The sequence below is a fragment of the Mesoplodon mirus genome (assembly GCF_964341445.2).
Source record: "Mesoplodon mirus genome assembly, chromosome: 11".
Classification (NCBI taxonomy): Eukaryota; Metazoa; Chordata; class Mammalia; order Artiodactyla; family Ziphiidae; genus Mesoplodon; species Mesoplodon mirus.
In genome coordinates, this window is record NC_138987.1 from 59,358,736 (window position 1) to 59,383,339 (window position 24,604).

Sequence of the window (24,604 nt, forward strand, 5' to 3'; positions counted from 1 at the left end):
AAGTGGGGGCGGGGGCCGAGGCGAGGAAAAGAGGAGGTGAGGACGGGAAGAAATACCTGAATCGTGTCTTGACCTTTTAGTTTGAATGTGACGGTTTTGAGCCCCGAGTTGCCTCACCCTCTCACTCTGTCCCGCATTTTCCCCCTCTCCGCTCCCCTCTCCCCAAGAGTTACAGGCTGCTTCCCGGGTAAACAAACCCCATTCTCCCTAGAACCCCCTCATCCCCCTCCACCCCGCTCCTGCCCCAGTCGCCCCGGGGGCCCTTCCTTTGTTCGCGGGGAAGGGCTCCGGCGCCCCTACCTCGAGGCGGCTGCTAGGTGGCGCTGTTACTCCACGCTGCGCGCTCCGCCTGCAGACAACTTGACCCCGCTGACGTCACGGCCGTCTGAATCATCAAGGCCATTTTCAAATCCCATTGGTCTAGCCGTCACATGGTGAGGCCCGAAAGCGCGGATAATTATGGAGCTGATATTTCCCCCCCTCCCCTTCTTTTCCCTCCCGCCCCTCCAACCGCCCCCCCCCTCCCGGATGGGGAAAAAAAAAGATGTCAGCTCCTCCGCAGTAGTATTGCTCCTTAAAAACCCCTCTCTCTGAAAATGACATGCCCTCGCAATGTAACTCCGAACTCGTACGCGGAGCCCTTGGTTGCGCCGGGCGGAGGAGAGCGCTATAGCCGGAGCGCAGGCATGTATATGCAATCTGGGAGTGACTTCAACTGCGGGGTGATGAGGGGCTGCGGGCTCGCGCCCTCGCTCTCCAAGAGGGACGAGGGCAGCAGCCCCAACCTCGCCCTCAACACCTACCCGTCCTACCTCTCGCAGCTGGACTCCTGGGGCGACCCCAAAGCCGCCTACCGCCTGGAACAACCTGTTGGCAGGCCGCTATCCTCCTGCTCCTACCCACCTAGTGTCAAGGAGGAGAATGTCTGCTGCATGTACAGCGCAGAGAAGCGGGCGAAAAGTGGCCCCGAGGCAGCTCTCTACTCCCACCCCCTGCAGGAGTCCTGCCTCGGGGAGCACGAGGTGCCGGTGCCCAGCTACTACCGCGCCAGCCCGAGCTACTCCGCGCTGGACAAGCCGCCCCACTGTGCCGGGGCCAACGACTTCGAAGCCCCTTTCGAGCAGCGGGCCAGTCTCAACCCGCGCGCCGAACATCTGGAGTCTCCCCAGCTCCGGGGTAAAGTGAGTTTCCCTGAGACCCCCAAGTCCGACAGCCAGACCCCCAGCCCCAATGAGATCAAGACCGAGCAGAGCCTGGCGGGCCCAAAAGGCAGCCCCTTGGAGAGCGAAAAGGATCGGGCCAAACCCGCTGACTCCAGCCCAGACACCTCGGATAACGAAGCGAAAGGTAAGGCCGCCTGGGCCGTGGCCCGGGTGGGACGCTCGGGCACTTGGTCTTCGTGGCCGGGGCGGGGGCAGGGAGAGGGTTGGGCCGAGGAGGCCCTGGACGGTCTTGGGAATGCGACCCCGGCTTGAGACTCGTGCCTGCTGAGCGCCAGGCTGGTGGCGCCTCATTTGGCTAGGGAAGGTAAGCGGCGAAGTGGAGGTGCCGGCCGGCAGCGGCCGTGGGCGCCGAGACCGGGGTGGTGCGCAAGGCGGGCAGCCTGCAGCGTCTTGTGTTGCCCAGGGCGGGGGACCGATCCCGGGCGCGTGCTGGCTTTGGTTTGCTTGCTCTGCGTTCGTGTCCTGGGAGGCTGATGCCCCCCACTCCCCCACCCCCCCACCCCCACCCCCGCTCAGGTCAGAAGCATGCAAAAAGCTTAAAATGGCGATCTTGGGCCAGGGACTAGGAAAGACTTGGGAGAAGGGGGATTTCGCTTTACTGCGTTTTCCCAGTTGAAAATTGTTTCCTGCGAGGCGCGATTTGTTGTTTGTGGGTCTGATTTGTGCGTGTGGCTTGGGCTCCTGCGGTTTTTGGCTCGGCCGGGGGCCTCTGGCAGCAGTGCTGGGGCCGGAAGAGGTGGAGGTGAAGGGCTGCCCGCCACGTCCCTCCCTCCCCCAGACGCCCAGGCTGCGTATGGCGTTGGAACAGGGCATTTGGAATGTTCTAAGTTTTTTGTCTCCCCTTTGAAATTTTGTTTCCTTTTTTTTATAGTTACGTTAAAAAAATTTTTCCCGTTGGTTTCCAAAAGCAGCTTACAAATGAGTGGTTGGGAAATTTCTGTGTGCATGGTAAGCGGTTTTCTCCTGAGAGGGAGTGAGGCTTTAGTTGGATTTTATTGTAATTTTGGTGGCAAGGGAAAGCCTAGCCAGAGTTCAAGCTCGGGGTTCAAGATTCATTTCTGCTGCAGGTACTGGGGGCCTTCAGGACCCTTCTCTGACACCTGGAGAAAATGTGGAGGAAACGGGAGCAGTGGAGGGAGGCTGAGGAGACTTTCCCTGAAAAGTTGGAGCAAAAAGCATCAGAAAAGGCCCAACTGGCGGGGCGGGGTGGGGGACGGGCAGGGGATAAACCTGCTTCCCACAGCACTGGCTACTGGAGGCTGTGTGTAAGAAGGGCTCTTTGGGTGCAGAGGCAGATGAAACAGTGAAAACTGAGCAGACTGGGGACGGCCTGGGTCTTATGGCGCTTTGTATATGGATGCGGTCCACACGTATGCCCGGAGGCGACCTGTGTCACACTCAAACACACGCATGCCCTCTCATACACGCACACGCACTGTTTTGGCGGGTGAGGGCAGACCCTCGCCCTCTTGGGTCTCCTCTGCAAATCAAAGGTGGCCTTGGCAAATCAGCCCATGGAGACCCTAGCCAGAAGGTGGGCACGGGCGTGTTCATGAGGGGGAGGGGGAGAGAGGCACGCATACCCACGAAGCCTTGCTGGTGGCACGTGTGCAGCACAAAAGTTTAATTTTATACCTTCTCCGCACACCCCGAGCTTGGTTGGGGTGCAGATTTAGGGTAGGAAAAGCTGTGTTCTAGCCCCACCAAAAGCAAAGTCAAGGTTAACAAGCCTACCTCCTAGCTCAAACTGCCCCCATTCCGGTAGGCTCCCCTTTCTCTCCTGCCATCCCCATACCATCTAAACCCTCCCACCCCAACTAATCCCTCTGACTCTGCCTGCTCCCTTCTTGCCTGCCCCCCTCATTTTGGTGCCTCCACCAGGCCAGAGGCAAGAGGGCTTTGGGCCAGACTCCCCATTTGTCATTTCTCCCCTTCCCCCAGACCCCGACAACCCCAATAAAAAATAAATGGCACAGAGTTAGATGTGGAGAGCCTTTAAACAATTTGGCAGGAGGCTGCAGGTGCAGAGGTGGGAACAGAATTAAGGACATTCAAGTGTTTTAAACTGCAGCCTCAAGTTTGCATTTTCTGATGCCTCCTGTTCCCCTAGGGCCCCCACCCCACTCCCCATCAAGCTACGATCCAGGAACCTGGCAGTTTCATTTGGCATAGAAAGGGAGATAGAACACAGAGCCATCAGCGGAGTCCTTTGCTGGGTGTCCCTCTCAGGTCTCTGGACTCTGGGTTTTTCCCTAGAAAAGATGGCCAAGGTCTCTTCTGCTGCTTGAGGAGCAAGGCTGGTTCATTTCAGCAAGAATTTGTGCCGGGGTGGGGGGGGGAGAAGCTGTAGATAAGGGAAAGGGAAATACACACCACACTTATAGCATCTCCTGATATAAATAGACACATGTGTACATATCCCTGTGTGTGTGTACATATGTGTAGGAGTGTGTATCTCTGCAGAAATACACATGAACACGCATGCATACATATCTACATAGACTAGGCAGGAGATTTCCAGGAGGCTGCATTTCCTCAGGATCTCTCTCTCCCTTGACCTTAGGTCTCTGGCCAGGGCAGTTGTCTGAGGATTCCTCAACATGCCCCATGGCTGTTGCCCCTGACCTCTGCTGCCTGCACAAGCTCCCTGCCTCAGGTACTCCTGGGGGAAATGGCCGGGATAGGAAAAGCTGGCAATGGGAGATCCAATGGGGCAGAGTTGCTCTGTGACACTTCAGGTGGGAGCCAGGGCTGGGGATCTGGTGCAGAGACGGCTGCAATGGCCTCTGGCTGCAGAGTCTGGGGCGACATCCCTCCACTGTGTTGAAGGGGTCAAAGCTCTCTGGAAATTGCTCTGGGCAGCAAAGTGGCCTCTGCCACCCGGTCTGAGGCCTGGAAAACACGTTTTCTTCTGGTTGGATTTTTACAGAGCTGGAAAGGAACAGAGAGGAGGCGGGGTCTGGTGAGGCTTAGAGTGCACACCAGGGTCAGCAAGCCAAGGGAGAGCAGGAGTACTCAGAACATGCTAGGTCAAGGTGGATTGGGTGATTAAATTTAATAGATGCGTTGGACGCAAGTACTTTCTGTCTTTCTCCCCTGTAAGTCTAGACCCCAAAGAAATTCTAAGAGCCTTGAGGCCAAGAGGACCCCACCAGCCAGGCCTGTGGGGCTCCCCTGTGCTCCCTCAGCTGCCCCCACTGCAAGCTGGCCAAGGCTGCAGTGCTGCGAGGGTTGCCTCTTCGAGGGATACTTATGTAAATAATGTTATTTTTAACAGAGGAGATAAAGGCAGAAAACACCACAGGAAATTGGCTGACAGCAAAGAGCGGAAGGAAGAAGAGGTGTCCCTATACTAAACATCAGACGCTGGAATTGGAGAAAGAATTTCTGTTCAATATGTATTTGACGCGAGAGCGCCGCCTGGAGATTAGCAAGACCATTAACCTTACAGACAGACAAGTCAAAATCTGGTTTCAAAATCGCAGAATGAAACTCAAGAAAATGAACCGAGAGAATCGAATCCGGGAACTGACCTCCAATTTTAATTTCACCTGAACGAGGGGCCTCCCCTCCCACTCACCCTCTTCCCCCATTCCCTCCTTTCCCCGCCCCTCCTCCCTTTGTGCCTGGTGGTATATATATTTTTTCCTCCCTGAGTATAAATGCAACACGCCTGCAAAAAAGGCAAAGACCTCAGACACTCCTTTCAAGAGACCTATGGTTCGTGCTGCGAAGATGTGTCCACCTAAAGCATGAGAAATGGGGTGCTGGGTTGTGGGGTGTGGTGTGCCTGCATAGACAAGGGTGGGAGTGTGGCTGGTGTGTGTGTCAACCCCTCACTCACCCACGCACTCACACATAACATCCCGTTCTCTAGGCAAAGTTAAGGTCGAATCCACCCGATTATAGGGGAAAAAAGAGGGAAAAAAATCAACCAGAGAAGGTCTGTAATCTCGAAGAGCACAGTCAGAATCGCTCCTTCCTTGCTGCATTTCCTCCTTAGAATAATAGACGTTTTGGAAAGTTCGGCTAGTGTTTGTGTGTTTGTCGTAGCGTCCATCGCCTGCACCAAACCCTCTCTGTGTCTTCGCCTCCCAATCGTTCTGAGAATCTGCTTGAAGTCTTGTATTTGTACTGCTTTCTGCTTTTCTCCCATTCTCCCAGCACCCCTACATCCCCCATCCACTGCCATCTCAGAAATTCCATCCAGAGGAGCAAAAAAATTTTTTTTAATTTAAAATAGAACATAGTGAAGCAAAGACAGACTGCCCCTCCCCCAAATATCGCCCTGTCCCTGTCTGGGAGTTGTGTTATTTAAAGATATTCTGTATGTTGTATCTTTTGCATGTAGCTTCCTTAATGGAGAAGAAAATCCTAATAAATTTCCAGAATCATAATCCTCAAATGGGTGGTTTTTTGTTTTTAGTGTTTTTTTAGCGACACCCTCCCCCCAAAGAGGCTGAGTGTGTGGATGTGTGTGTTTTGTGTTTGACTCATCTCCTAGAGCCTTTCTAGGACGTCTCTTGGCGGGTTTAATGTAAGTGAGAGACCATAACGTTGATTTAAATATTATCCAGGTGACCACAATAAGTCAAGGTCATAAAACAGTAATGTCAGGACGGTCTTGGTGCGCGCGAGAGGTGGATTTTATGATCTGCAAATATAATGTGGTGCTGCAGTAAAAGATGCATTTAAAGGTGACTGGAGGAGGGAGAGAGGCAGAGAGCAAACTGCAATCTTGAGGAGCAGACGGATCTGATTGCCTGGGGTGCTGGGCCAGGCGCACCCCACCGCTGCTCGGGGGAACCCCAAGAGCCCCCCACCTATGCAAGGAAAGGAATAAACTTAACCGCCGGAGGGGGACAAGGAGCTCAGCCACCCCCCCCTCGACAGCAGCAGCAGAAGCACGGGCAGAGGCAAGAGGAGGAGGAGGACGAGGCAGCGACAAGGTAAGAGAAGCGGTTTCTTGTTCTTCTCTTGGCGGTGGAGTGGGGAATAGCGGCGTCCCCAGGTGCCCAGCGCGCAGTGGGCAGAGCAGGGTGGAAGGTGTTTCGTGCATCCGCGCTTGCTGAGAGCCCAGGCTTGCCTTGTGGCGGCTCGCAGTGGAGGGCAGTGGCCGTGAGCTCCCCGTCCCCAGCCCGTTGCCGTGGGGTTCGGCGGTCAAAGGAGTAAATTGGTGGTTTTTGGCTTCTTTCTTTACTCGCTCACTTAGGGTCGCCTTGAGTTCAACACATGGGTCTAGATGTCTCTCATTCTGGTCGTCTGCTGGGGGAAGCAGAGGGAGGATGGGCTAGAGAGTGTTGGAGCTTGAAGCTTAGGTTTTCCTACTTTCTGCTGGTTTGGATGTGAGCCTTAGCCAGGCTCTCGGTCCCCACTCTGCCTGGCCGTGGGGCTTTGCCAGGCAAATGGCCTGATTGGAAGAGGCTCTGGAGTGGTTCGGCCACACATAGACGAAGGGAAGCCAGAGTCCAGCTGAGAGACGGAGAAGATCAGAGGGAATCTAGGAGGAGAGCACAGGAGAGCCAGAAGGGCAAGACAGGGGACCCAGCTGGAGAGTGGAAGGACACTCCAGCTTCCCCCAGGGCCAGGGCCAGAGGCAGGGGGGTAGCTCCACTGCGGTGCTGGGGGCGGGGCGGGGGTTTGGCAGCTGGAGGTCCCATTTCACCAGAGTCTCTCTGAGCGATTTGTTTAGACTAGCAGCTGATGAGGCAGTCAGATCCCCTACCCACCCAGCCACCCAAAGTCTACTCTCTAGTCCTTAGGGAGGTCGTGAGGGCGGAAAGGGGGATGGGGCTGAATTTCTTCCTTCCCCAACCCCCTTCCCTTCTCCTGATAGATGCAAAGCTGAATCTCCCGCCCTGTTCGCTCAGCTGATCTGTGGCTTAGGTAGTTTCATGTTGTTGGGATTGAGTTTTGAACTCGGCAACAAGAAACTGCCTGAGTTACATCAGTCGGTTATCGTCGAGGGCCCCAACCCACCTATCCCGCTCCTACCCTCCCCAGTGGGACTGCCCCCAGCCCCCCTCCTAGATAAGGCAAAGTGGGTACAAGCTGAGGCGGGCTAGCTGTGAGTGGGGCTACACCACAAGTCTGGAGAACCCCACTTTATCCTGCCCACTCCTCAGCCTGTCCCCATCCCCATGATTGAGGGAGAGGAGTTTTTCCTGCAGCTATTGTTTCCTGGGCCCAGCTGATGGAGACAGACAAAGAAGGTCTAACCAATTCCAAGAAAATTCAGGAATTTGAGTAAGAGGTGGCCTGGCGGGCCAGCTCAGTTGGGTAGCAGGGTGGGGCAGGATGATTAGGAGAGAGAAGACCACAGAAAGAGAAAGGAGTCTCTGGAAGAGTTAGCTTCTCCTACCTTCCACCTCCAAGGAAAAAAATCTGCCTCCAGTCGGCTGGGGCTGGAGCTTCTCCTTAGAAAAGTGGGGGTGCCTGGGGTCCTAAGAGTTGGGGAACTCTGAGCAGCAGCTCAGCCACCTCGCCTTCCCCTTTTATATCTCCGTCGCCAGGAGAAGGGCATATTTAGGGTGTTAGTAGGCTGGAGGAAAGCCATCCAGTCCAAGTAGAAACCCCCCACACCTACCCTACTGGGAAACATCAGGGCAAGAATCTGGCTCTGGTCTCTTTCTAGCTGTCTGTTGCCCGTAGGCCTTGGTGTGTTGTGTCTGTGCCTGTCAGGCAGCTGCTTGTCTTTGCGCTGTGTGGAAATGTCTGGGTGAATGGAGGCTGCCAGCGCCCACCATTGCCATATTGCTGGGGAGGTTGTTGGCTGATGCCAGGGGGAGGAGGGGAGGGTCTGGGTTAGGAAGAATCCAAGCAGTGTGCAACTTTGCAAAGCTTCTTCCCCTCCTTGGCCCCTCTGGTTGCTCAATTCTGGTCCTGGTTACTAGAGAGGGCTCTCCAGCGAGGTTTCTCTGCCTGCAGCGAAAACTGGGGAGGACCAGGGAGAATGGGGAGATACACCCCCGTTCCCAGAGAGACTGGGAAAGAGAAAGCCAGGTTCTTGGTTCTCTTACTTTGGAATTATTATGATTATTAAAACATTATAAACTTTCAGACAAGGGAACAAAATCATGTCCCCGGAACACAACATATACATGGAGTTCTGTATTCATGCAGTTGTCTGCTGGGGGCTTATATGTAACCTTGGATGAGCATGGTTCTCTGTTTCTATATCTCTGTCTCTTCCAGGCTCTCTCAGATCCCCTGTTTATATTTTTGTGCACACTCGTGTATCTTTCTCTCTCTCGTGTACAAAGAGACCCCATGGAGACTAGAGGAGAAAATGGGAATAGGGCCTTCCTTCTCCCCAGCTGAAATTGTCAGTCTGTCTTTCTGTCTGTCCCCCAGCCCTTGGTAGGGGAAAAAAATCTCTTCCCTTGGAAGGAAGTGCTCAAATCGCCCTATGGCTCCCGGGGAAATGGGGAGGTTTTCAGAGAGGAAGGCCAGCTGGTACGAGGCAGGCAAGGGCTTCCCCAGTTTGGGAGCCCCTAGCAGTCTCTGAGTTTTCAGGCTGTCAGAAGCCCGGGGCCAGCTGGACTGAAGGGAGTCCCAGGCAGGGGCTGGGTGATCAGGAGTGCCTGGCTTGGAGACAGCATCCCTGATGGGCCGAAATTCACCAATGAACGACTTCTGTGCTTTGGGTCTCTCTGCCCCAATATCTGTTTCAGAGCTGGTGGGCTTATGGGGTGGATGGCCACAGAGCTATGGGCCTGGGGAATGGGGTACATTCTCACAGGGCCAAGGTGAGGGCCAGTCTGGTGGCCAGAGTCCACCAAGGGGCCCTGGGGCCGTGGATCATGGCTAAGGCAAGGCGATTATTTATTCGCTTCGCTGGAAGGGAGTTTTCAAAAGAAACAGCCTGAAGAGGAGGGAAAAAATTATCTCTCGTCTGCGGATATTAAGATGGATTTTTATTTCTTAAAGAGCCCTCCCCGCCGAGAGTGCATAAGCGTAAACTTAATATATGCTCCGCAGCCCAACTCCAGAAATCGCAATAAAAGTTAAAACCTCCCCTACTGGTTTTTTTTAATTATGATATGGGAAAGAGGAGCAGGATTTATAGAGCTGAACTCTCGGCGTGTGTTTAAGACTTGCAGGAGAAGGAGGAAAAGGCAAGAGCTCGCCAAGGAGAGCCTTGGTCTCTGAGATCTCTCGCCCGCCTGCGGGGGCTCCGGTTTAGTCGGCCGAGCCGCTGTGGCCTCCCTGGGACCTCGGCTCCCCAGCACCCTCCGCCCGGGCCCACCGGCCTGCCTCGGCTCGCTCGGAGATGCAGCCCTTCTTGGGAACAGGTGAAGGGCAGCGGGGCCAAGGACAGGGGGCTGCAGGTGGGAGCGTCAGGACACCGGGCTTTGACCCCTGCGGGTCCCGTGCAGGGGAGGAGGTTTGCAGCCCCGGGCAAGGCCGCGGCCCGAGGGTGGCCAGTGGGCGCCTTGGCTAGGAAGGGTGTCCGGCCGGGCGCGAGAGCGCGAACAAGGTGGATTGTGTGTGGACTTTGGCCGCAGACGGAGCGGAGCGGGCTCCTGGGCAGAGGCCAGCGGCGAGGCGGGCGACCGGAGGTTGAGTCTGTTGTAAGGACCTTGAGGTCTCTTTGGTGTTTGGGCTGCGGGGGCGGCGGCCCAGAGTGTGCAGCGCGCGGGGCGCGGCGGCCAGCGTGGGCGAGGCGGCAGGCCCCGCACACTTGTGCAGCTGCAGGGCCGGGCCCAGGACGTCTGAACTGAGGCCCACCAAGGGTTAGAGCGTGAAAAATAAATGCAGTTAAAGGTCTTTCTTTCTTTCTTTTCCACGTAAGAGGTCCTTTCTTTTTTGTCTCTTTCGGAGCTACCTGGATTTGGTCCAGAACAGGTTGCCCGCGGGAGGGCCCCGCGAGCGGCAGCGCGCGAGGGAGGGAGAGAGGGAGGGAGGGCGAGGAAGAGGGAGGGAGGGAAGGAGGGCGGGCAGCGGCGGCTGCGGTGGCCGGGGCTTCCCTCCCCCGGCGGAGGCGGCTTCCCTGCATCTGTGGCCGTGGGGAGCCGAGGAGCAGGTAACGAAGGCGCTTCCCGAGGCGGGATTGGACCAAGCCAGAGGGACCGAGTCTTCCGGGTCTCTGCCCAACGCCCTGGAGGGGAGAGAAGGTAGGGAGATCGGCGCTCACCCGGCCTGGCACAGAGGCCTGGGGAATGTTGAACCTGTATTCGATTTCAGGCTCACACTCATGTTGTGAGTCTGTCTGCCTCCGGAGATGCGGTTTGCCTGCCTGCCTGTCTGTCCGTCCGTCTGAGACGTCCCAAACCCTAGGCTGTCCTTCCAAAGGCTGGAAAAAATCGGGCAAATTCGTCGGAATGTACACGTTCATTCACTGGATTCTCTGCAACTCAGCGGAGCTGCTTGGTGCGCGCCCAAGTTGGAGGGAGCTTTCCTCCTGCTTTCTGGCTGCCGGATCCTCTGGTTCCCTCCACCATGGGCTGAGTTTCCGGCTCCAGGTTCGCGGCTTGCCCTGAGGTTTGAGGCCAGACAGCTCCTAGTCTGGCAGGGAAGGTGGGGGAGAGACTAGCGGCTCTGGCCCCTTAATTGTACTTCGGACCCTTATTGTCTCTCCTTTCGCCACCTCGGCTTCCTCAGTCTGGGCTCCAAAGTCACTGCAAATTTCCTTGCGACACACACATCACACAAAGATCGGGTAACCAGGCGCCCAAGGCCACGGGGGCTCCGAGCGCAGAGCACCCCTAGCTCTGGGGCCGCTCCGCCTCCAGCCACTCCCCAGGCGGGGAAACCGGACCGGACTGGGGGAGCTGGAAATAGCCCCGTTTGCTGTGGGGCGGCTGGGCAGGGGGCCGGTGGGAATGTAGGCCGTGGCGTTGAGAGGGCCACGTTCACAGCCCCTGGGGGTTTCACTCCTGCTGGGTTTAGCGGCTGGACTCCTAGTGTGTAGGGATCCCGGGTACCCACCTGGGGTGGGTGCAGGACGCTGGTCTCCTCGCCGCAGGCCAGGAGAATTCAGTTTCTGCTTCCAGCGCAGGCCTGAGCTAAGAGGAGTTGTGTGTGTGGGTGTGTTTTTCCCAACAAAGAGGGATCAGGAGAGAAAAGGGGGGAAAGTAGAGGGGAACCAAGGAGGGGGCGGGGAGGAGGAGAGGGCAACGGAGAGGTGAACTGAGCCCATTTCAGGGGGAGAAGGAAAATGAAAGCAAATGGAGTACACACAGCCTCCTCCGCGCTGACGAGCCGAGAGCGGGCGCCCTGCCTTCGGGCTCGGGGATGACCCGCTAGGGGACCGGGAAAAGCCTGTTTTAAATTTAATCCGAACTTGGCGGTGTGGATTGAACCAGAGGGAATTTAAATCACTAAAAGGGAGGTGCAGGGCAAAGGGAGGGGATGAGTCTAACCTGCCTGTCTTTCTGTCTGTCTGTCCTTCCCACGGTGGTGCTAGCTTGATTGTGGTCCCAGCTGTCCAGGTCTGAGGTGATGCAGTAAGGGTGCTCCTCCCCCTGAGGGGCCTCTCCTGTGCCCAGTGCCGTCTTTTGGGGTCAGAAGAGAGCTCTAAGAACTAGAGTGGATGCACAGCTGCTAGCTAAAGCTGGGGTCCCCCCCGCCTGTCCCCAACAGGGACTCCCAGTGGCCTCCAGTCCCTTGGGTTCCCCATCGGTAATGAGGAAAATTGAAGGGAGTGGTGTGGGTGAGAGGGAGGCTGGGAACCGGGCGGGAGATTCAGCAGGCGTAACTGAACCTGGGAAGACAAACCCCTCCTGCCTGGTGCTCCCACATCCTTTGTGCCCCGACACCTACAAGCGTGGATTTGGGGGGAGCCTGAAGGTCTGCTTCAGAGCCCTGACCTGCCACCCCATCTCCAAATGCAGAGAAGGGGGGTACTACCCATATGCAGTTGTGGAACCCGAGGGACCTCGGCCTGGTGGCCTGGTGAACTCAGGGACTCCCAGCCTCTTCCAGCCCCCCTCCTCCTGGCTGCCTCTCTCAGCAAGGCCTAGGCAAAATGGGGCATTGGTGGGGAGGGGGCTGTGGGCGAGGCCTGCTTCCTGATCCACAGCTGTGTCTGTGCCTGAGTGAGGAGGGTCTGAGTTCACTCTCCGAAATGAAGGCGACATTCTCCTCTCAGTTTGACAGGGAATTTGACGGCAGCAGAGTGCGTGGGCCTGGTGATCCAGGCTGCCCCACTGCTGTTGCCTCTGCTGGGTGGGCAGGCAGGGTGGGCAGGCTGCTCAAGAGTTGAAAAGAAGGCGGTGACTGAAGTGGGTAGCAGAGAAAGGGTCATCTGTTTACAGCCAGTATGTCTGGGGTCTCTCCCAAATAGTAGAGGCCCACAGGAGAGGGGCTGTAGGGGCATCTTTCTTCTAAGAAGACTGAGGTTGGGACAGATGGGCTCTGTTCCCTGGCGAAGACGCAAAGAAGGAGCGGGTGTGAAACCTTCTCCTTCCTCATGTCTTCTTTGCTCCTTGATGAGTCCGTGGCTCAGCTCCCAGCTGCCTGGGCCGAGATAGGGTTCTATATCCCAGAGGCCTGGTGTACCCACCTCAGCAGGTCGCCCGGGAGAGGCAGGAGAGAAGGCCTCTTCCTCCTTTGTGTCCAGACAGAAGTGGCCGCCGCGCCCGGAGCTGGTCCCGCGGCAAAGGCCCGGCCAGCCAGCGGGCTGCACAATGCCACGGCTGCTCGGCCAGCCCGCGCCCTACCCCATCCTGCCTTCCTGTCACCGCCCTTCCTCGGGCTCGCTCTCTGCACGCCTTCCTTTCCCTGCTCTCTCCCTCTTTTCATCCTGCCTCCCCTCTTTTCTGTAATTCTCCCCTCTTTCTTTCTTTTATCCTAATCCGTTTTCTTTTTTCCTTCTCTCCTTCCTTCCTCCCTTCCTCTCTATGGGCCTGGCGCCGTGCTTCAGTCTTGTTGTCTCAGGCTGTCTCGGGCTCAGTCTGTCTCAGGCTCTGTCCTCTGATGTCCCCTTGGTCGCAGTCTGGCCCCAGGCCCTCTGAAGGCTACACAGCTCTGCTCAGCATTGCCAGCAGTCACCCAAGAGCCAGGCAGGGTCCCCAGCCGCCTGGGCTGGGGGAGGTGCCGATGGCGCTGGGGATTTGGAGGAAGCCTCGGCAGGGGAATGGGAATCTCCTGTCTTTTCCTTGAACTAGTGAGGGAGAATTTTTGATTGACAGCTAACCCCCGACTCCATCAAGGCCAAAGAGGTATGCTGTTTCTTGGTGTAATTTGGATTTCCCAGACCAGTCCAGTCCGGGGCAGGAGAACATAATCAGAGCCGAGGGTAAAGAGGCTGAGGTCCCGGGTCGTCTCTCCCCAGCCGGGTACTTCTCACGTCACGCGCCCCCCATGCGTCGAAATCCCAGCCCTGCTAGACCGAAAAGGACATAACCGGGGTGGTGGTGGGGGGAGGTAGGGACTGGGGAGGGGGCCTGGCAGGCTGGGGTCAGTGCTTCGAGCTGCAGATCTATCCTTCCCCTTCAACTTCCCCCCACCCCAAACACACATATTACACTCTCTGGGACACCTCTCTCTAGCCCTTCTCCTCCCCAGAGGAGACACGTCGACAGAGATGTGCGGTGTGGGGGGGAAGCAGCCTCTGCCCCCCACCCCTGGCATTTGGTCCCTTCCTGGGGACAAGAGGGGAAAGAAGGGCAGGCATCTCGGATCTGGGAAAACTCATCCTTCCCTGCTGCCTCAGAGCCTGTGTCTTAGCCTCAGCTCCTGCCTCACTCGCCTAGCGCAAACTGGACTCTTTCCTGCTGACCCTGAAATTGTACCCCTCCTTCAAACTCACTCTGCCCTGCCTAGGGTATATCTGTCTCTGGGGACATCACCTGCTCTTCTCCCCCGCCCCCAGCCAACTTCCCTGCCCCCTCTCTTGCACCCACACTGATAATTTCCTGCTTGCCTAAAGCCCACTTTTGCTAAACCACCATGGGACAGTGTGATGGAAAGCAGAGGGCTGGGCAATGAACCCCAGATTCAAGGAGGAGGGTAGTGACCAACTTATTGGGGGGAGGAATCCAAGTTGTATGATCTTCCCTACAATCACACTACCCCTCCAGAATTCCTGTGTCTGACTCCAAAGAAATTGCTTTCTCCCATTCCTCTGTAGCTTTTTTCCCGTTCCAAAAACAGCCTACAATTTTATTTAATGAAAGACACATTTATGAACAATCAAATGATCCTCATAAAATTTTTATTGAAGGACGTAAAAACAAGCTACTTGCCCACGACCGAGGTCGCTCTCTCGCCTTGCCCGCTCTCACCCTGGCTCTCTGCAGACAGAGCCCTGGAGTGACTTCTTTTTGGGGGGCGGGGGAGGGCAGGATGTCTCAGAGGTGGAGTTGGGGGCAAAGGAGGGCGAGCAGGAAGACGGGATGGGGACAACCCACTGAAGTTGTTTAGGTCTCTCCTCCACTTCTTCAGGCTGGCAAAGAAAGATAAATAGATACAATAAATTTAAAATAAAGGCGTTTGCGTATCTGTGCCAAAGCCAAGAGAGAACTTCTGGTGACAAAGGTGTACGAGGTCCCGAGGTCCTACCCCTCCCACCCGCGGACCACCTTCCCCAAGCTTCCCCTGTCCCAAATTTGGGGGGCTGAGTTGGCCACTGGCAGAAGGACGCTCCCCTTCCCCTCCTTCCCTCCCTCCACCCCAGCTTCCCCAGTCCCCTCCCACTCTCCCTCCCTCGCTGCTGCTGCTCCTGAAAGAAATACATACATACACACTGTTTAAAAACGTATTTTTAAAAGCCACGTTCGGAACTGACAATCGCTGATCTCGGCTCGCGCAGAGACTGCGGGAGCGTCGGGGCCGACAGAGACGGATTACGTCAAGAAATAGTTCCTCCACCTACCTCGGCCGGCCTCTCCGCCCCTGCGGGGCTCCCGCGCCCAGCTCGGCCCCGGGGGTCCGGAAACCCTGGCTTCGGGGAGTGGCACTTGCACCCCATCAAGAAATCCTCCCGGGGGTGGGGGCGGAGGCCATCTGCTTAGGGGTGGACACGAGCCAGGGGCTTCTCTGCTGAGATGCGAGTTGTCCTGAGGGGGTGGCCGGGTCCTTGGGTCCAGAGTTGCGAACCCCCAGGAAAACGCAGGTCGCGGGGATCAGCAGAGAGAAGAGGGTGGGAGAAGGTTAAAAAAAAAAAAAAAAAGCCAGGAAAAAAAGCCCCTGCGCATTGATCCGCGCCGTATTTTTGGGTAAATACGATCACGTGGGGGCCGGGGAGCCAATGAGCTGCGGGGAAAAGGCTGGAAAAATAATTACCTGCCTTGATTGTTCTGTGAGCAGATAAAAAGTACATATACAGTTCATACAATAATCTTATGTATGTAAAACCCTGTTACGATGTCGGCGACGGGGCCCATCAGTAACTATTACGTGGACTCGCTCATCTCTCACGACAATGAAGACCTCCTAGCGTCCAGGTTTCCGGCCACGGGGGCTCACCCCGCCGCCGCCAGACCCAGCGGTTTGGTGCCGGACTGTAGCGATTTTCCGTCCTGTAGCTTCGCGCCCAAGCCGGCCGTGTTCAGCACGTCGTGGGCGCCCGTGCCCTCGCAGTCGTCCGTGGTCTACCACCCGTACGGCCCCCAGCCCCACCTCGGCGCCGACACGCGCTACATGCGGACTTGGCTCGAGCCGCTGTCCGGCGCCGTCTCCTTCCCCAGCTTCCCGGCCGGGGGTCGTCACTACGCCCTCAAGCCGGACGCCTACCCCGGGCGCCGCGCCGACTGCGGCCCGGGCGACGGCCGCAGCTACCCGGACTACATGTACGGCTCGCCCGGGGAACTGCGCGACCGCGCCCCGCAGACCCTGCCCTCGCCCGAGGCGGACGCCCTCGCCGGCAGCAAGCACAAAGAGGAGAAGGCCGACCTGGACCCCAGTAAGTTGGGAGCAATTTTCCTTTACAACCCGCGCGGGAGGGGAAGGGAGGCCGGGCGGGGGGAGCCGGATTACAGCCCCTCGGAGCGGCGCAGGGAGCGCGGGAGAGGGGCGAGGGCGAGGGGGTGAGGACTCAATAAAAGCGAATTACCTTGGGGAGCTTTCAGGGGCAGGAAGGTCTGAGAAGGGGGCCCAGGGAGCCAGGTTCGGAGAAGGCTGAGGGGGGCTCCTCTCCCAGGAGCTGGCTTTGATGAGACCCCCGCCCGCACACCCCCAGCCCAGGCTTTTTGGCTCAGTCGCTACTTTCGAAGAAATGCAGACAGGGCCAGGGGATGGGGTGGGGGCAAGGTTCATTTTATGGTTTGGGGTGGGATGGGGGAGAGATGGGGAGGACACTGGGGGCAGAGAGGAAATAACCCCAAGGAGAAAAGCCACCCCCTACCTCCCAGGCAGTGTAGGGGTCCTCATCCCACTAGAGATTCATAAAACAGAGGGTCCATGAGCTTCTCCCCCAGGAACACTGGGTGAGGGGTCTGGGGGCTCTCCCAGCCTGGGAACTTGGAGAGATCAGGACTTCCAGAGTTGGGGGAGAGAAGTGGGGTCCCAGTCTCCTTAAACTTGAGAGCCCTCTTCTGAGCGTCTGCAGGAGAGAGGGGTGGGAATGGGGGTCAGGGATGAGGAGTGGGGAGCGGGAAGCGGTATCTCCCCAGATTAGAGAATTGTACACACAACACACACACACACACACACACACACACACGCCAATCAGGGAAACAGGAGCCATCTGAGTGTTGCAAAGAAAGGCAGGGGTAGGTGAGGTGAGGTGGGGTGAGGTGGGGTGAGGTGGGGTGGGGGGACAGGTGAGGGCTGCAGGTCCAGAGAAAGAGGAGAGAAGGGGAAACAGCAGGGGAAGGGGTGCAGCCCCTGGGTGTGAGGAAGTGTCTGGGGGAGTCCCAGGAGGGGGTTGCAGGAACTCCTTTCCTGCAGCCCCATAAGGGGCCAGGGCCTAATTATACCCCTCTGAAGGCTTCCCTCCTTGCCCTCAGCTACTCCCATAAACCTGAAATTGGAGGCTTCGCTCCTGCAGAGCCTGTCCTGGGGCTTGCAGGAGGAGGGGGCACTGGGAGCCAAACAGGGAAGCTAAGATATAGGGGAGCCTGTCCCCAAGGCCAGCAGCTCCCTGGGGAGAGGAGAAAGGCTTTTGCCATCCCAGCATCACTCTGAGAATTCGCCTCAGCAGGGTTGAATTCTGAGAGCGCGGAGATGGGGCGCTGGAGAGGGTAGTGAGGGGCTTGGGGACTCTCAGGGTCAGGAAGCAGAACTGCTGAAATTTCAGGACTTGGTCGTGGGCTGGGAGGATGGGAGGGGGCAGAGGAGGAGGGAAGTGGGGAGGAGAGAGACCTCGCTATAAAAATAAAAAACAAGAGAGAGAAGCGTTTATGGGCCTATGAAACGGTTGGGAATTTGGACTTTTTATGGGGATATTCTCAAATTACTACTCTTGAAGCTGAGGACCAGACTGTAGAGGCTTTGATAGCTTCGATTTCCTATCGTTTTAGGTGCTGGAAACCGAGGAGGGGGAAGATGAGGAGGGGGGAGAACGCAAAAGGAGTAAGGGGGGAAATTCCTCAAGCAAAACGTGCCCAAATTCAGGTTCAATTATTGGGTTTGGGGAGCCTGGCTGAGGCTGGGGGTGGGGTGGCAGGCGTCTTGGACTGGAAAGGGGCTCCACTGACCCCTGCCTGTGTTTGGCCCTCCAGGCAACCCCGTGGCCAACTGGATTCACGCCCGCTCCACAAGGAAGAAGCGCTGCCCCTACACCAAGTATCAGACGCTGGAACTGGAGAAGGAGTTTCTCTTCAATATGTATTTAACCAGGGACCGTCGGTACGAGGTGGCCCGGGTTCTCAACCTCACCGAGCGGCAGGTCAAAATCTGGTTTCAGAACCGGAGGATGAAGATGAAAAAGATGAATAAAGAAAAAACCGACAAGGAGCAATCCTAAACCCTGCCCCAGCCTGCTGCCCTGGCACAGCCAAGGGAAAAACAAAAAACCCACAAGAATACCCCAACCCAGGCGGGAAACAGCACGAAAAAGACAAGGAAAGAGCAAGATAGAGAAAAGCCAGTCGGCTTAAAAAGAAAAAAAGGGAAGGGGAGAAGGAAAACTCTTGCGATTTGGGAGGGTTCAGTGTTGAGAAATTGGTGTTTTAGTTAGTTCTACCCAGCAAGGAGGAGGAGGCCGGGAGAGAAAGCGCGTTCTCTTCTCCCAGCGCAACTGAAATAAATGACACACACAAATGTGATTTTTTTTCTCCTTTCTTCAGAGAAGCCAGTACTTGAATCGCTATATTTCTATTTTTTTTCTCCTGTGTTGTATTTGGTCTGGGCCATCCTTCCCCAGGCCTGGGGTGCTCTGCGTGCAGATTTTGTACAAAAAAAAAAAAAACACACACACACACATATACACAAGAATGCTTCCCAGCCCAGAAGCTGAGGGGCGAGGGCCGGGGACCATGCCGCAGGCTGGGTCCGGCGGCTCAGGCCAGCGCCTCTGGCGTGTACATAGCAGTGTCTCCTCATCCCCAGAGTCCGTCCTGTAACGTGCTTCTGTTTGTTATGGTAGAACAGCTCTGTGTTAATATATCGAAGTCACTTAAAAAACCAGAAACCCAACCGTATCCAGTTCTCGTTATTTCTCCTCCCTGTGGCTCCCAGGCTTCTGGCGTGGAGGAAGCAAGTGCTTAGATCCTTTGGGGGAGGCGGGAGCCAGGCAAGGGGCTCCCTCTGCTTCGGAAGGGCAAGTCCCCGCCGCTTCTCCAGGCAGGGTGCGATGGGGCTGAGGGCTCCCAGGGTGCAGTGGAGGCTGCCGAGGCCCGGGTCCAACTTGTGCCTGCCCAGGCTGGCTGCCTGTGAGTCTCCTGGTAGCAAGATGGGAGTCCCTGGGGGTGGGGGCACACCATGAATGGCTTTCCCTGGCTGTAATTAATTGTAATAATTTATGAGTACATGAGATCGGAGGGAAGAGATAGGTAAAGATGAAAGTTGGGTGCTGGGTGAGGGCCCAGGCTGGATTCTTGCCCGGCTGCATCGGTGCTTTGAGGGGTGGCTTGTGGGTGGGGGGGGCAGTGCTAGGGAGGGTGTGTGGTGAATGGTGAGGAAGCAGGCCCAGCAGGCCTTAGGGAGCCGGACAGGCACTGGGCATTGAGAGTGAAAGAAGGAAGATGCAGAGAGAGGGTAGGGAGGGAAGAAAAGGAGGAAGGAAGGAAAGAAGGAAGTGGGGGGCAAGGGAGGGAGGAAGGGAGGGAGGAAAGAGAAAAAGAGGGAAAGAAAGAGAAGGAAGGGAGAGAGGGAGGAAGGAGAAAGATGGCAAAACCAGAATCAGAATTAGATTTAGTTTCTACTTCTCAATGTATTCTCAGCTCCTCTCTCTCTCTCTCCTCCACCTCCTGGTTCTCTCTTTTCTAATCAATCTCTCTCTCTGGTGCTTATTTTGAATGTTGATCTGGGGGTGCCGGGGTTATGCTGAGCGGCTGCAGCATTTCTGGGAGATGGCGCAGCTAGGGCCCAAAGAAGCTGGTCAGGGATTAGCCAGGAATGGGGTGTTCTCTGGTGGCTGTGGGACCCAAGGGGCAAGGATGTGGGGATGTGTGTGTAACAGCCCAATGGGGCTGGTTGGCTGCATAGCACCCCAGAGTGCCTTCCCCAGAACCGGCAGTTTTCATCTGCTAATCAGAAGCAGACTCAAGCTGCCGGGTATGACTCGGCCCGGCGCCCCCATTCTCGGAAATCCCCCAATCTGGAAACTATTAAACTCAGACTGCTTGAAATATAGCCCTTTAATATCTCGGGCTGCCCATTCTGGCGAGGGTGCAGAATGTTGCTCTGAATACTTGGGGAATACCACCGTAGGAGAAAACAATTGGGGACCCCAGTCCCTGTGCAGCTTCCTCCATGGCATCACCTTACAGGACTGGTGAGGCACTTGTAGGGACCAGCCCCTTCCCCATCATTTGAATCTCCTACTCCCTGCTTCTACTAAATACTCCAATTTCGGGAGCTGGAGGAAGGTGGGAAGAGGTGAACATTTTGTTTTGATATTTCCTCTCGTCTTCCCCGCTTAAGAGACCTCCCCAATTCCAGAAGCGATTGTTTTCTCGGTCCTTTTGAAAGGTGCTTTGCCTGTAGTTTTCTCTCTTTTCTCCCTTCCTCGCTCCTCCCCTGGGCCATTTTGCTGTTCTGGGACCCTGGCCTCAGTTCCGCACCGGGCGGAGGACAAGGCACCCGTCTCCCTCGGTCCTGACCGCCGGGACTCAGGCTTCTCTCCGGCCCGAGCTCGGCGGCGTTTCCGGGCCTCCACCCCGCCCCTGCTCCAAGGCCCTGTCGCCTCCCCTCGTCCGTCCGTCAGCGCGGCCTGCTTCCTGCGGCCCTCCTGAGCCGGCCTTGCTCCGGGCAGGAAGGAGGGCCCCGAGCAGAGCGTGGGATCCAGAGCAGGCCCACCCGGTCCAGCCCACTGTTCAGTACCAGCTCGGCCTCCAGCCTGCAGGTCAGGATTGGATTCTAGTTTTATTTATTGTCATTTGTGAACTCAAACCACCACAACACAACACACATCTGGGGAAAGAAACGAAAGCTGGGGAGGAAAGAGGGGCTTGCAAACGCCCCCCTGCCCTGATCTTCTCCTCCCACCTCTCCTCTGCTCCTTTGTCAGAATCACAAAACCCTAAAGGTTGTTCCACTTGGGAAGGCAGAGGATAGGTACATTTCCGCGGCCCCGAAATGCCTCTTTTATGGCGCTGTTTGTCTCCCTGCGCTGGATTCTGAATGGGGCCGAACAAAACAGCAGCGCGGAGCTGGCTAGACGTCTGGGCTTAATTGTTTTATGGTTTAAATAAGGTGGACACTCTTTCCTTTGAAATCGGATTATAGGAATGTTTTGTCTATGGTCCACGGAGAACAGGACCTCACTGGCTGGGAGGGAGAGGTGGAGAGAGCGCGCGCGTGAGAGAGAGGGATGGGCTACAAACCAGGGGGCAAAGAGCCGGGAGAAGTCAGAATCCCACCCCAAAGTCCTGCAGGCGGCAGCGGAATAGGCGGTGCGGAGCCAGCGGCAGGGTAAGAGGAGCGAGGAGTTTAGGGTGCGCGCCGCGGGCAGGCGGTCGCGGGAGCTTCGGGGCGTGCATCTGCGTGCGCGGAGGTGTTCCGAGGCCAGAAATGCGCCTGAACGCGGGGGAAATCGCGGCAGTTCCTTTTCACAGTGTCTCTTAATGCGGGAAGGGAGGGTGACAGAAAGAAAATAGTGTGAAACCTTTGACAAGGTTTATTTCTAGAATTTAGAAAACAAAAGAGAAGCGGTCCGGAGGGAAATCCCTTCCGGGGACCCCTCTCACGCGCACCCATTTGGAAACTCCTTCCTTCCACCTCCCACCTTTGGGTCAAGCCTGGGGACCTGCTTGCTCTAGCTGTTGGCTTTTTCCCGGCCGGACTGCATTGGAGCAAGTGGACGCGAGGTGGCGCTGTTGCTCAATGTTAGAGGCGGCGGCGGTGCCCCCGGCCGGCCTGGCCGCACTGACGCTTGAGGCCCAGCCCCGAGGAGCAGCGACAAGAAGGCCCGGCGCCCCGGCCCAGCCCGGCCCCTCTGGCTCTGAGCAAATCAATCCTCTCACCTGTGAGGTGTAAATAAATCGAGAGTGGCGGCGGGAGATGGGCCCTCGCTCTGGCAGCAGACTCGGGAATCTCAGGAGGGCGGGCGCCGAAAATAATCGCTTTGCGGAGGAGATAAGCACGAAGCAGGCAGCGCGTAATTAACACGAAAAGGCAGAATGACCCGGACAAAAGACCATAAATCCGTGGTACCTAAGAGGGCGGTGGAGGCCTCGGGGCGAGGGACAGAGACGCCCCAGCAAGGATGGCTGCTTGCGGTTCCTTTATATCCAGGCTCCCGGAGAGAAATCAACCAGATACGCGTAAAAGAAAAAAACAATCAAATGAACGAAAGAAAGAAAAGGCGAGGGACGCCCCCCCTCCACCCCGAAAGGGGAAACCAAGTCCAACCAGGGATTTCGGGACTGGTGGGCTCTCGGAGCAGACGGTGCTGGCAGCACACTCGGGACAGTCACATTCCAGGACACAAAGGCCCGGAAGACTAGTTCTGTGGCAGGGTTTTCGCTGGACCATAAAGTGTCGAGATATCCCCCCAGCCCCTAAAAGATAAGGCGCAGGCCCCAGAGCGGATCTGGCCTGCCCAGCCTCCTCTTTCCCGGGGGGGAAGAGAAAGTATTTATGACAGTCCCCAGTGACCTAGAAACTGGGAGCCCAGAGTCTGTCTCGTTCAGCTCAGTAGCCACAGAACAGGCTCAGAAAAGGCAGGGCCAGAACCAAGCCTGCAGCGTGCTCTGGTAGTGGAGGAGACCTCTGTCATGCCCTCTACTGCCATGGACCCTGGGGAGGCCTGCAGCCCTGGCACGGCCCTCCGCTGACCCTCCCCCCTCCTGCTGCTCCAGGGCCAGAGTTCTGGGTGTCACAGAGTTTGGGCGGTCCCTAAGTCAGATGGGGGTAGGTTCTTCCAAATTCAGGGGATCCTGGAAGCGTCTCTTGCTGGGCCACCGGTGACTCTCCTTTGGGAATTTGGCTGACAGTGGCCATTTCCTCAGCAATTATTTAGATACAAAAGGGGGAAGCTCATTCTCTCTACACCATCCTCCCCTGCACTTTCATTTCGTCCTCCATCCCCAAAGCTGGGCTCTGGATGGGGAAGAAAAAGATCTGGTTTTCTAACCGCCTCCTTCCTCATCCAACCCTGAAACCCCAGGATGTGGAAGGAAAATAGGTAGCAATTTTTTTTCATGATGCAAAGAGCTAAAGATGCATGTGTGTTGATCAGGTCTTATTTTCATATGTGCCTAGATGTGCATGTGTGTGCACAGTGTCTGTGAGGTGACAGGGGTGCTTCCCGGCATGGCATGCGTGATAGCTGAGTGAGCATGCATTTGATGTTTTTCAGAATGGAAGGTAGCACATACAATATGTGTGGGTCCCGAGTATGGCCCCGCGTTGCCCTGTGTATGACAACCTCACACACTGTGGAGGGGGAGGACCGGAAAAATCATTCTTATTGCTCTTCTTCATTCACCTGCACACAGCACACATATCCACAGCTCTCTGACTTTCTCCCTTTTCTCTCTGTCTGGGTTAAGTCCACATAATTGTACATGTTTATGTCCAGGAAAGGGTGCTGATGGAATAAGGTTCCTTTATCCATTAGAATTAACTTGAATTTACCCAGTCTTGGGGATGGGGGAAGCCCCCCAGAGAAAGTGTGGGTAAATATTTAAAGAGTGTCTGTTGACAGTTCCCATCCACATCCTGACCTGGGCAGCCTGCCTGGGGAAGTGTAGGGGTGTGTGTGGTGAAGCCACGGGGCCCCTCCTAGCCAAACTGGCATTTCCTATGGGGTTAGGGTATGTGGGGACAGCTAAGAGGCCTGCTTTTAGTCTCCTCCAACCCAGATACAAGGGGTCTCCTAAGAAGAGACCTCCTGGATCAGCCCAGCCAGAAGCCAGGGACCCACCAGCTGCCCTCTCCTTCTCTGTCCCCACCGGCAGCTTTGCTCTCCAGCAAGCTCGTGGCTATTGCCCGGGCTTCCTGCCTCAGGCAGGAGCTGGTGTCTGAAGGGTCAGTGCAGCCCTGACTGGGTATATGGAGTGCCCCCTGCCTCTGGCCCTCTCCACTACCCACAGCAGGCAGGCAGGCAAGGGAATCTTAAGGATCTAGGGAAGACAGGACAGCTTCCCACCCTGGGGAGGGGCAAGAGCCATGGAGGGTTCTGATGCCTGAAGTGTTTGGGGATATGATGCGCTTGTGCTTGTTCCTCCTCAGAGTCCCCAGACTTAAGGACCCCCCTGGGGAGCCCATCTTTGGGGGTTAGGGGAGCAACTGTTTCTTGTTGGCATTCAACCCCTCGGGGGTCTTATACCTGTTGAGGTAACCTGAGTTGACCTGCTGGCTCAGGTATCTCTCTCTCTGTCTCTCTCTGAGAGGAAGGAAAAGAGAAGGGGGGAGAGGCACCTTCAAATCTGAATGCGCACCTTGGAAAAGCTGGCTCTAGTCGTTAGCTAGGGCTGGCTCACCACCACCCCCCCGACATACCACACCCCCATCCCTCCCCCTTCCTCCCCTGCCCTTCTTCCAGGTCCCCCCCAGCCCTGAACCCCTCTACCACCCTCCCGCCATCCCTCCCTTTCTTCTCTCTCCCTCTCTCTCTCTCCCTCTCTCCCTCTCTCTCTCTCCCTCTCTCCCTCTCTCTCCCTCTCTCCCTCTCTCCCTCTCGCCTGTCTTCATGTCGTGGATTGATGAACGCGAATCGCGTGTAAGCGCCGCCACCGCCGGGAGTCTGAGGAATTGAGGAATTCGCCTGGGCTGTTAAAGGAAAGAGCTAAGTGCGAGAGCGCGAGCTCTACCTACCGACAGTGAAGAGAGCCGCGCCGCCGCCGCCGCCGCCACCCGCTCGCCCGCCGCCGCCCGCGCCCAGCCCG

General features: G+C 56.6%; 3 protein-coding genes and 1 long non-coding RNA gene across 8 annotated transcripts in view; 3 read left to right on the forward strand and 1 right to left on the reverse strand.

Annotated features, from left to right (window-relative positions):
* Positions 1 to 521: 521 nt before the first annotated feature.
* On the forward strand, positions 522 to 5,628 carry HOXC10 (homeobox C10). Its single transcript, XM_082635050.1, has 2 exons — positions 522 to 1,347; positions 4,501 to 5,628. The coding sequence occupies exons 1-2, from the start codon at positions 597 to 599 to the stop codon at positions 4,776 to 4,778; spliced, it is 1,029 nt and encodes a 342-aa protein (XP_082491176.1). The 5' UTR covers positions 522 to 596; the 3' UTR covers positions 4,779 to 5,628.
* Positions 5,629 to 5,979: 351 nt separating this feature from the next.
* LOC309811833 (homeobox protein Hox-C4) overlaps positions 5,980 to 24,604 on the forward strand; it is a 63,975-nt gene continuing 45,350 nt past the window's right edge. Inside the window, exon 1 of one of the 4 annotated variants that reach the window (XM_082635048.1) lies at positions 5,980 to 6,172. The gene's annotated coding sequence lies outside the window, so the exon portion shown is untranslated. Of the gene's footprint in view, positions 6,173 to 10,273; positions 10,340 to 24,604 lie in introns of those variants that run through there. The other 3 variants (XM_082635043.1, XM_082635049.1, XM_082635041.1) reach the window with 3 other exon arrangements.
* On the forward strand, positions 15,331 to 18,376 carry HOXC9 (homeobox C9). The gene is made up of 2 exons (XM_082635051.1): positions 15,331 to 16,071; positions 17,831 to 18,376. Exons 1-2 carry the CDS (start codon positions 15,534 to 15,536, stop codon positions 18,073 to 18,075), a joined length of 783 nt encoding a protein of 260 aa, XP_082491177.1. The 5' UTR covers positions 15,331 to 15,533; the 3' UTR covers positions 18,076 to 18,376.
* Positions 20,624 to 24,591, reverse strand: LOC309811837. Of its 2 annotated transcripts, XR_014295264.1 has the most exons (5): positions 24,530 to 24,591; positions 24,046 to 24,102; positions 21,927 to 22,008; positions 21,737 to 21,835; positions 20,624 to 21,333 (listed from the first exon to the last, which is right to left on the reverse strand). It is a non-coding gene; the product is annotated as an uncharacterized lncRNA (long non-coding RNA). The 2 variants fall into 2 exon arrangements; XR_014295265.1 differs by having other exon boundaries at positions 21,737 to 22,008.